The sequence below is a fragment of the Hylobates moloch genome, unplaced genomic scaffold (genome assembly GCF_009828535.3).
Source record: "Hylobates moloch isolate HMO894 unplaced genomic scaffold, HMol_V3 SCAFFOLD_2, whole genome shotgun sequence".
Lineage (NCBI taxonomy): Eukaryota > Metazoa > Chordata > Mammalia > Primates > Hylobatidae > Hylobates > Hylobates moloch.
The window spans coordinates 42249911-42262214 of record NW_026652277.1 but is presented as its reverse complement, the minus strand read 5'-3'; the positions used below and the strand labels follow the sequence as shown (position 1 = coordinate 42262214).

General features: G+C 37.4%; 1 protein-coding gene across 4 annotated transcripts in view; it reads left to right on the top strand.

The window, feature by feature from the left end:
* The window catches only part of CCSER1 (coiled-coil serine rich protein 1), a 1475382-nt gene that overhangs the window by 265484 nt on the left and 1197594 nt on the right, over nucleotides 1-12304 (top strand). For 3 of the 4 annotated variants that reach the window (XM_058432918.1, XM_032139358.2, XM_032139408.2), the window contains exon 4: nucleotides 855-948. In XM_058432918.1, the coding sequence (XP_058288901.1) occupies nucleotides 855-948 (94 nt within the window). Of the gene's footprint in view, nucleotides 1-854; nucleotides 949-4421; nucleotides 4518-12304 lie in introns of all 4 variants that reach the window. The other variant, XM_058432913.1, reaches the window with a different exon arrangement.

Sequence of the window (12304 nt, the reverse complement as noted above, 5' to 3'; positions counted from 1 at the left end):
AATAAGGACTTTATTCCTTCCTGAGCAATTCCTGCCTCTGCACCTCAGCACATTATCATCTCTTCTCAAGATTTCTCAGTGTAGCCTTCTAGTTTATTTTGCTATTTGCCCTCTTGAAAATAAAATAGGAAACATAATCTCAGCTCTGATATATTATGGTATAGTGCAAGTCAATAATTAATTTTAATCTAATTAATATAGATTGTTTTCCTGACTGTTCTTCCCAATGTAAGACAAATAATTGGAAAATGGTAGCCAAATTTTCACTTCCAAGCGTGGTCTAAATTAATATTTCACAGTTGTCACAATATACAAAATTTGTTTGAAAAACAATTCATTAAATATGTTAGAAGAATGTTACCTACATTTGAAATATAAATATTAGAAAAAGTAACTGAAGTTTCATTTCACAGACTTCTATTTGTAAAACTTGTATGTACTTTTTTGTGTTTGCAATGAGCAAATTCCTTTTCAATATCACTAAAGAAGTTTTTATTCAAATAAACACTTGCCTGTATTTCTCATAGCAAGAAATCATTTCCTGACTTCTAATATCTTTCATATCTGCCCATATGTACTTCCATTTAATTATAAGTTACATACCTATCATTAAAAAAGAAGAAAAAATGAATGTGCAGATAATTAGAAAAGTTAAGGGGTTTTAGAATAAGTCTTGGAATTTTTTGTTGGACTGATAAGTTTAAAGCCCATAGGTGTCAAATAATTTCTGACACTCAGTTAAAACTTTTCATTCTGATTTGGAATTTATTTTTGCTTCATGTCTTCCACATATGAGTATTTCCTCATTTACTCAGTGTTTTGGTTTCTAATTGTTGGTTTTGATTTTTCTTCAGGATGTTTTGAATAATTTGGGATCTTGTGAACTGGATGAAGATGATCTAATGCTTGATCTTGAATTTTTAGAGGAACAGAATCTTCACCCTTCTGGTAAGTGTTAAAGAGATGAATAATATCATGCAACTCCTACCCTGGTCAGTAGCTTTCACTGATAGCCTAAACACTGTTAAGGCTGCCTTCTGTCTTTTCAGGCCTCAGTTTTTATAGTCTGTATGCAAAGAACATGCTAGGCACCATGGAGACATAATTTGGGTGCCTTAAATGATTTTAAAGCCTTTTATGGAAATATAAATCCAGTTGGAAGATAATTATAAATAAGAAAAACTATAAAAAAATCTTTCCAAAATAGGAAATATTCTAGTTAAATATTTAACAAAAAGTTTAATATTTTCTTCTGTTTTGTGGAAGAAAGCAATAATTATAATTTCACTTTTCATTTATTTTATATAACCAAATGGAAGTTTTGTGGATCTAAGATCTACTGCTCTAAATATTAGCCACTTCCTACATAGGTTAATGTTGATGCAATAAAGTTGATCTCAAAAGTACTAATTACCAGTAGCAGTCACAAACGCACACTCATAAACATATACACACACATAGAGTTATAGAGGAGGTAAATAAGTTTTTGTTGAATGACTTGAGGGAGCCTGATATATTTTTAATAGTTTAAATTTATATTAAAGCATAAAATATTATGTCTCCAAATTCCAGGATTACTCTCTTTAAAGTTGGTTATAGGAATTATTGGTTGTCCATTCAAATTTAGATATTTAACAGCAAAAGTAAACACTTACACTTACTTTTTTTGTTGCTAATAATGCCTTTAACATAGTCATTTTCAAGTGGATATAGCATTAAACTAAAGCTTTAGAACCTTGGGACCTACTGCATACATTTAAGAAAATCAGTCTCTTATATGGTAGTGTCTTTATTTTTAATTCGTGGAAATTAGACATAACCTCTATAGTTATTTTTAGTTGTAAAATTTTATGATGAATTTTCATTTATGTAGTATATTTGGATAATAGATAATATCATATTAACAATTGTCAAAAGAAGGCAATAACAGTGTTGATATTTTCTTACATTCTATTTTAGGCTAATACCAAACAAGAAACTACATTTAAAATTTTTTCAGTTGAATACCACTTTAGGATAAAAATTTCCTGGGACATTTTTCCTGTAGTTGATTTGACAGATATCCTTATAAAAATGTCGATTTTCACACTTTTATGCAGATGGCTTTTGCAACTTAGATCCAACAACTTAACTTCTAGATATCTAATTCTATGATACTGGTAAAAGACAAAATAGTACATGCATATAATTATTCAGTGCAAAATATTTATAATGGAAAAATATTGGAAGCACCTGAAATGCCCATCAATAGGATACTTGTTGAATATACAATGGCTTACCAAACAGTCATTAAAAAGAAGGAGGACAGTATCCAAATTCGCTGTGACGTTATTGTAAGGATATATTATTTGGTTTTGTTTTGTTTTGTTTGAGACAAGGTCTGGCTCTGTTGCCCAGGCTGGAGTCCAGTGGCATGGTCTCAGCTCACCACAACCTCTGCCTCCTGGGCTCAAGTGATTCTCCCATCTCAGCCTCCCAAGTAGCTGGGACTGCAAGTGCATGCCACCGCATCCAATTTTTGTATTTTAGTAGAGACAGGGTTTCACCATGTTGCCCAGTCTGGTCTTGAACTTTTGGACTCAAAAGATCCACTTGCCTCAGTCTCCCAAAGTGCAGGGATTACAAGTTTGAGTTACCATGCCCACCTGATTGTAAGGATGTGTTATTGATAGAGGACTTTTCTTTTCAAGGATGGATTAGATGGGGAATACCAAAACCAAACCCACTGATCAATTCTCTAACATCACAAAAAGTGTAATAACTATATACTTTGCCCCTCTTGATGCAATGCTGACTGAAGTATAACAGCACAACCTCTGAAGTGTTCGTGTCCTCTCACCCCTTCCTATCCCCCTCCCAGAAGAAATAATCCATTCAAATAGTTCAAACTTCGATTTTACAGGAATTATTGGAATGGGTGGAGAGAAAATGTTGAATGTCATGGAAAGATTGTGGGCAACCAAATATAGGATTTGGAGATTCTGCAAGATAAATGGTCTGGTTTCTTCAAAAGATAAATGCATGATAAAATAGAAGAAGTTGGGAGTTGTAGGTTAAAAGAGGCAAATGCAATTGACATTCTTGTTGGTATACTTATTTGAAATATATAAACTTTTTCTATAAAGTTGTTTCTGAGTTAATCAGAGAAATTAGAGGATTGACTGTTACTGCAGAATTGTAGTTAATTTTATTGGGTGTTGAAATGGTATTTTGTTTTGTTTAGTTTTTTTCAGGAAAACTTTTTATAGAGATAAATGTGGTAGTACCAATATGGTATATGGGCTTTGCTTTACCAACAAGTATGAGTAAGGAAATAGATGAAACAAAGTAGACAAATTCTTAAAAATTATCAAAGCCGGGCAAGAGTTGCATGGGGTGAAAAGTTCATGAATTAATTATAATATTCTATTTTGTATATTTTTTGAAGATTTTCATAGTAAAAAATAAAACAAAGCAACAATTAGAAAACACTATGGTTAACATAGCAGTCTCAATTATGTTTGGTAGTCAACCACGATGACGAGAAAAGAATGATTTAAATATCTAAAGACTTACTTCAGTGTGTTTATTTGGGGACAAAATCAACTTCTTTAAACGTTAGTCTCTCCTTTGCAAAGTAATAATAGTACTGTGTACTTCATTGATTTATTTTAAATAAAAATGAAATAATTTTTCCAATGAATCTCCTGAGTCTACTTTAAGGTGTAGGTTGCTTAGTTAAAGCTCAAACCAGAGTATTTGATGAATCAACTGAGTTATATAAATTGTTCGCAAGATAAATGGTATCAGTTTGCATACTTGAAGTGCAATTCTAATAGATAAAATATTACTTAGAGTGACTTTGGATTGTTTAATGTCACTTAATAAAATGTCTTTTGAAAACCTATTTCATTTTAGATGCCACGTTGTGTGGTTTTTAAAAAGCAGCAAACACATGTTTATATACTTTAGCTGAGAAAGAATTATTTCTGGTTGAATTGGTTTTATACAATTGATTTTATTTATTAAGCAACATAATTAAAGACCTCAGATTATAAGAAGCTCATAATTGATAATTGATATTGATAAAAAGCACAATTAGTGTTAAACATTCAAAAATGATGTTTTTAATAAAAGAATAGCGATTTTCAAAAGTCTGAAAAGTGAAATAATGATATCATTATATTCCACTGCTTATATTACTGAAAATCATTAAAGGGGTTGAAAAAATACTTCTTAAAGACAATGCATATGAATTTTTGGCTACAGAGCCTTATTATGGTAGTTTATGGTAGGGCTTACTATAATGGCCAAGATTAACTTTTTAAAAGACCATAGAAGACAAGATTAAGATTGCAGATGGGAGGAAGGTTAGCTTGCAGCTCCTGCTTGGATGAACAAAGCAGGGTGTGGAGACTCACATCATGAACTTTTGCTCCAAGAACTACCGCAGGAACATACCAGGAAAGCCGAGAGAATCCACAAACCTTTGAAGGAATTGGATCACCCCTGCAGGCTCCCTGAGATGGCAAAAAACTGTGAGTCTGCTTGCTTTCTCAATGGGAGGCTCGTGGTCCGGGGCAAGTTCTCAGTTCTGGTCACTGGCTGCTTGGAAAATAGACTCAGTGCTGTTGTGGGGCACGATGGGAGTGAGATAGGCCCTTAAGACCGTGGGCTGCATGGGAGTGGGGTGAGGCATGTGACTGACAGCTTTCCCCAACTTCCCTGGCAAGCTATATGACTCAGCAGAGACAGCCATAATCCCCCTGGGAATATAACTCCACTGGACTGGGAACCACACCCCCATTCCCCACAAAAGTTACAGCAAGACCTGCTGCCCAAGGAGAGGCTGAGCTCAGAAATGCCTATTCCTGCCCCCATCTGCTGGTCTTTCTCTACCCTCCCTGGTGGCCTAAGACAAATGTTATAATCTCTTGGGTGTTCTATGGCCCTGCCCATGGCCTGAGAAACCTGAATACTTAACCAAGTGTCCCTAGGGCAAGTTTGCATCCTCTCTATAGGACTGCAGCTGATGCCCTCTTGAAAGTGTTACTTCCTGGCTGGAGGCTGACCAACACGAAACCAGTGCACTAAACAAAAACACAACCAAGGACCATCACAGAGTCCACTTCACTCCCCTGCTACCTGCACCAGAGCAGGTGCTAGCATCCAGATCTGAAAGACCTGAAGATGGATCTCATCACAGGACTCTGCAGGCTCAGCCCAGAACCAGCCCAGAGCCCAGTAGCTCTGCTGGGTGGCTAGACCTGGACGGGCAAAAACAATCACTGCAGTTCGGCCCTCAGGAAGTCCCATTCCTAGGGGAAGGGGGAGAGCACCACATCAAGGGAGCACTCTGTGGGACAAAAGAATCTGAATAACGGTCCATGAGTCTCAGATCTTCCCTCTGACATAGTCTACTCAAATGAGAAGGAACCAGAGAAACAATTCCAGTAATATGACAAAACAATATTCTTTAACGTTCCCAAAAGATCATACCAGCTCACAAGCTGTGGATCCAAACCAAAAGGAAATCTCTGAATTGCCGTAAAAAGAATTAGAAGGTCAATTATTAAGCTGATCAAGGAGGCACCAGAGAAAGGTGAAGTCCAACTTAAAGAAATAAAAAACATGATACAGGATATGAAAGGAAAAATCTTCAATGAAATAGATGCATAAATAAAAAATAATCACAACTTCTGGAAATCAAGGACACACTTACAGAAATGCAAAATGCACTGGAAAGCTTCAGCAATAGAATCGAACAAGCAGAAGAAAGAACTTCAGAGCTCAAAGACAAGGCTTTCAAATTAACCCAATTCATTAAAGACAAAGAAAAAAATAACTAAAAAAAAAAAAATCCTCCAAGAAGTTTGGCGCTACATTAAATGTCCAAACCTATGAATAATTGGTGTTCCTGAGGCAGAAGAGATATCTAAAAGTTTGGAAAACGTATGGAATAACTGAGGAAAACTTCCCCAGCCTTGTGAGAGATCTATACATCCAAATTCAAGAAGCTCAAAGAACACCTGGGAAATTCATCACAAAAAGATCATGACCTAGGCACACAGTCATCAGGTTACCTAAAGTCAAGATGAATGAAATAATTTTAAGAGCTGTGAGGCAAAAGCATCAGGGAACTTATAAATGAAAACCTATCAGATTAACAGCAGATTTCTCAGCAGAAAACTTACAAGTTAGAAGAGATTGGGTTCTATTTTTAGCCTTCTTAAACAAAACAATTATCATCCAAGAATTTTGTTTCTAGCAAAACTAAGCTTCATAAATGAAAGAAAGATAAAGTCTTTTCCAGACAAACAAATGCTGAAATAATTCGCCACTACCAAGCCAGCACTACAAGAACTGCCAAAAGGAGCTCTAAATCTTGAAACAAATTTTCAAAATCACCAAAAGAGAAACTCCTTAAAGCATAAATCTCACTGAACCTATATAATAGTAACAAAATGAAAAAAAAAGTATGCAGGCAACAAATAGCATGATGAATACAATAGTACCTCATGTCTCCATACTAACATTGAATGTAAATAGCCTAAATGCTCCACTGAAAAGAGACAGAATGGCAGAATGGGTAATAATTCACTAACCAAGTTTGTTCTGTTTTCAGGAAACTCACCTAACACGTAAAAATTCACATAAACTTAAGATAAAGGGGTGGAAAAAGATATTCCATGCAAATGGACAACAAAAGTGAGCAGGAGTAGCTATTACTATACCAGACAAAACAAACTTTAAAGCAACAGCAGTTAAAAAAGGCAAAGAGGGACATTATATAATGATAAGAGGAGTAGTCCAATAGGAAAATATTGCAATTCTAAATATATGTGCACCTAACACTGGAGCTCCCAAATTTAGAAAACAATTACAATTAGACCAAAGAAATGAGATAGATGGCAACACAATAATGGTGGGGGACTTCAATACTTTACTGACAGCACTAGACAGGTCATCAAGACAGAAAGTCAGTAAAGAAACAATGGACTTAAATATACCCTACAACAAATAGACTTAACAGATATTTACAGAACATTCTACCCAACAACTGCAGAATATATGTTGTATTCATCAGCACATGGAACATTCTCCAAGATAGACCATATGACAGGCCACTAAACAAGTCTTAGTAAATTTAAGAAAATCGAAATTATATCAAATATTCCTTCAGACCACAGTGGAATAAAATTGGAAATCAACTCCTAAAGGAACCTTCAAAACCATGCAAATACATGGAAATTAAATAACCTGCTTCTGCATGATGATTGGGTGAACAATGATATCAAGATGGAACTTAAAAAATTATTTGAACTGAATGATAATAGTGATAAAACCTATCAAAACCTCTGGGATATAGTAGAAGCAGTGCTAAGAGGAAAGTTCATAGAATTAAATGCCTATGTCAAAAATTCTGAAAGAGCACAAATAAACAATTTAAGTTCATGCCTCACAGAACTGGAGAAACAAGAACAAACCAAACACAAACCCAGCAGAAGAAAATAAATAACGAAATTCAGAGCAGAACTAAATGAAACTGAAACAACAACAACAACAAAAAATACAAAAGATAAATGAATCAAAAAGGTTGTTCTTTGAAAAAAATAAATAAAATTGATAGACCATTAGCAAGATTAACCTAGAAAAGAAGAGAGAAGATCCAAATAATCTCAATTAGAAACAAAATGGGAGGCATTACAACTGATACCACAGAAATACAAAAGATTATTCAAAGCTACTATGAACACCTTTACACACATAAACTAGTGGAGATGGATAAATTCCTGGAAATATATGACCCTTTTAGATAAAACCAGGAGGATATAAAATCTCGGAACAGACCAATAATAAGCAGCGAGCTTGAAATGATAATTTAAAAACTGTCAACAAAAAAAGTTTAGGACCAGATGGATTCACAACTGAATTCTATCAGACATTCAAAGAAGAATTGGTCCCAATCCTGTTGACACTATTCTGAAAGAGAGAGAAAGAGGGAATCCTCCTTAAATCATTCTATGAAGCCAGTATCACCTTGATAGCAAAACCAGGGAAAGACATAACAAAAGAAAACTACAGACAAATATCCCTGATGCAAAAAATCTCTACAAAATACTAGCGAACTAAATCCAGCAGCATATCAAAAAGATAATCCAGCAGTGGAGCCAAGTGGCCGAATAGAAACAGCTCCAGTCTACAGCTCCCAGCATGAGCGACACAGAAGACGGGTGATTTCTGCATTTCCAACTGAGGTACTGGGTTCATCTCATGGGGGAGTGCCAGACAGTGGGTGCAGGACAGTGGGTGCAGTGCACCGTACATGAGCCAAAGCAGGACGAGGCATCGCCTCACCTGGGAAGCAAAAGGGGTCAGGGAATTCCCTTTCCAAGTCAAAGAAAGAGGTGACAGACGGCACCTGGAAAATTGGGTCACTCCCACCCTAATACTGCACTTTTCCAACAGTCCTAGCAAACAGCACACCAGGAGATTATATCCCGCACCTGGCTCGGAGGGTCCTACGCCCACAGAGCCTTGCTCATTGCTAGCACAGCAGTCTGAGATCAAACTGCAAGGCGGCAGCGAGGCTGGGGGAGGGGCGCCCGCCATTGCCCAGTCTTGTGTAGGTAAACAGAGCATTTGGGAAGCTGGAACTGGGTGGAGCCCACCACAGCTCAAGGAGGCCTGCCTGCCTCTGTAGGCTCCACCTCTAGGGGCAGGGCACAGACAAAAAAAAGACAGCAACAACCTCCGCAGACTTAAATGTCCTTGTCTGACAGCTTTGAAGAGAGTAGTGCTTCTCCCAGCACGCAGTTTGAGATCTGAGAACGGGCAGACTGCCTCCTCAAGTGGGTCCCTGACCCCTGAGTAGCCTAACTGGGAGGCACCCTCCAGTAGGGGAGGACTGACACCTCACACGGCCGGATACTCCTCTGAGAAAAAACTTCCAGAGGAACGAGCAGGCAGCAGCATTTGAGGTTCACCAATATCTGCTGTTCTGTAGCCACCGCTGCTGATACCCAGGCAAACAGGGTCTGGAGCGGACCTCCAGTAAACTCCAACAGACCTGCAGCTGAGGGTCGTGACTGTTAGAAGGAAAACTAACAAACAGAAAGGACATCCACACCAAAAACCCATCTGTAGGTCACCATCATCAAAGATCAGGGGTAGATAAAACCACAAAGATGGGGAAAAAACAGAGCAGAAAAACCGGAAACTCTAAAAATCAGAGCACCTCTCCTCCTCCAAAGGAACGCAGCACCTCACCAGCAATGGAACAAAGCTGGACAGAGAATGACTTTGATGAGTTGAGAGAAGAAGTCTTCAGAATATCAAACTACTCCGAGCTAAAGGAGGAAGTTCGAACCAATGGCAAAGAAGTTAAAAACTTTGAAAAAAAATTAGACAAATGGATAACTAGAATAACCAATGCAGAGAAGTCCTTAAAGGACCTGATGGACCTGAAAACCACGGCACGAGAACTACGTGACGAATGCACAAGCCTCAGTAACTGATGCGATCAACTGGAAGAAAGGTTATCAGCGATAGAAGCTGAAATGAATGAAATGAAACGTGAAGAGAAGTTTAGAGCAAAAAAGAATAAAAAGAAATGAACAAAGCCTCCAAGCAATATGGGACTATGTGAAAAGACCAAATCTACATCTAATTTGTGTACCTGAAAGTGATGGGGAGAATGGAACCAAGTTGGAAAACACTCTGCAGGATATTATCCAGGAGAACTTCCCCAATCTAGCAAGGCAGGTCAACATTCAAATTCAGGAAATACAGAGAACGCCACAAAGATACTCCTCGAGAAGAGAAACTCCAAGACACATAATTGTCAGATTCACCAAAGTTGAAATGAAGGAAAAAATGTTGAGGGCAGCCAGAGAGAAAGGTTGGGTTACCCACAAAGGGAAGCCCATCAGAATAACAGCTGATCTCTCAGCAGAAACTCTACAAGCCAGAAGACAGTGGGGGCCAATATTCAACATTCTTAAAGAAAAGAATTTTCAACCCAGAATTTCTTATCCAGCCAAATTAAGCATCATAAGTGAAAGAGAAATAAAATGCTTTACAGACAAGCAAATGCTGAGAGATTTTGTCACCACCAGGCCTGCCCTAAAAGAGCTCTTGAAGGAAGCAATAAACATGGAAAGGAACAAACGGTACCAGCCACTGCAAAAACATGCCAAATTGTAAAGACCATCAAGGCTAGGAAGGAACTGCATCAACTAATGAGCAAAATAACCAGCTAACATCACAATGACAGGATCAAATTCACACATAACAATACTAACCTTAAAATGTAAATGGGCTAAATGTTCCAGTTAAAAGGCACAGACTGGCAAATTGGATAAAGAGTCAAGAACCATCAGTGTGCTGTATTCAGGAGACCCATCTCACATGCAGAGACACACATAGGCTAAAAATAAAGGGATGGAGGGAGATCTACCAAACAAATGGAAAACAAAAAAAGGCAGGGGTTGCAATCCTAGTCTCTGATAAAACAGACTTTAAACCAACAAAGATCAAAAGAGACAAAGAAGGCCATTACATAATGATAAAGGGATCAATTCAACAAGAAGAACTAACTATCCTAAATATATACGCACCCAATACAGGAGCACCCAGATTCATAAAGCAAGTCATTAGTGACCTACAAAGAGACTTACACTCCCACACAATAATAATGGGAGATTTTAACACTCCACTGTCAAAATTAGACAGATCAATGAGACAGAAAGTTAGCAAGGATATCCAGGAATTGAAGTCAGCTCTGCACCAAGTGGACCTAATAGACATCTACAGAACTCACCAACCCAAAATCAATAGAATATACATTATTTTCAGCACCACACCACACCTATTCCAAAATGGACCACATAGTTGGAAGTAAAGCTCTCCTCAGCAAATGTAAAAGAACAGAAAGTATAACAAACTGTCTCTCAGACCACAGTGCAATCAAACTAGAACTCAGGACTAAGAAACTCACTCAAAACCGCTCAACTACATGGAAACTGAACAACCTGCTGAATCACTACTGGGCACATAATGAAATGAAGGCAGTAATAAAGATGTTCTTTGAAACCAATGAGAACAAAGACACAACATACCAGAATCTCTGGGACAGATTCAAAGCAGTGTATAGAGGGAAATTTATAGCACTAAATGCTCACAAGAGAAAGCAGGAAAGATCTAAAATTGACACCCTAACATCACAATTAAAAGAACTAGAGAAGCAAGAGTAAACACATTCAAAAACTGGCAGAAGGCAAGAAATAACTAAGATCAGAGCAGAACCGAAGGAAATAGAGACACAAAAAACCCTTCAAAAAATCAGTGAATCCAGGAGCTGGTTTTTTGAAATGATCAACAAAATTGATAGACTGCTAGCAAGACTAATGAAGAAAACAGAGAAGAATCAAATAGATGCAATAAAAAATGACAAAGGGGATATCACCACTGATCCCACAGAAATACAAACTACCATAAGAGAATACTATAAACACCTCTATGCAAATAAACTAGAAAATCTAGAAGGAATGGAGAAATTCCTGGACACATACACCCTCCCAAGACTAAACCAGGAAGAAGTTGAATCTCTGAATAGACCAATAACAGGCTTTGAAATTGAGGCAATAATTAATAGCTTACCAAGCAAAAAAAGTCCAGGACCAGATGGATTCACAGCCAAATTCTACCAGAGGTACAAGGAGGAGCTGGTACCATTCCTTCTGAAACTATTCCAATCATTAGAAAAAGAGGAAATCCTCCCTAACTCATTTTATGAGGCCAGCATCATCCTGATACCAAAGCCTGGCAGAGACACAGCCAAAAAAGAGAATTTTAGACCAATATCCTTGATGAACATTGATGCAAAAATCCTCAACAAAATACTGGCAAACTGAATACAGCAACACGTCAAAAAGCTTATCCACCAGGATCAAGTGGGCTTCATCCCTGGGATGCAAGGCTGATTCAACATATGCAAATCAATAAATGTAATCCAGCTTATAAACAGAACCAAAGACAAAAACCACATGATTATCTCAATAGATGCAGAAAAGGCATTTGACAAAATTCAACAACGCTTCATGCTAAAAACTCTCAATAAATTAGGTATTGATGGGATGTATCTCAAAATAATAAGAGCTATCTGTGACAAACCCACAGCCAATATCATACCAAATGGGCAAAAACTGGAAGCATTCCCTTTGAAAACGGGCACAAGACAGGGATGCCCTCTCTCACCACTCCTATTTAACATAGTGTTGGAAGTTCTGGACAGGGCAGTTAGGCAGGAGAAGGAAATAAAGGG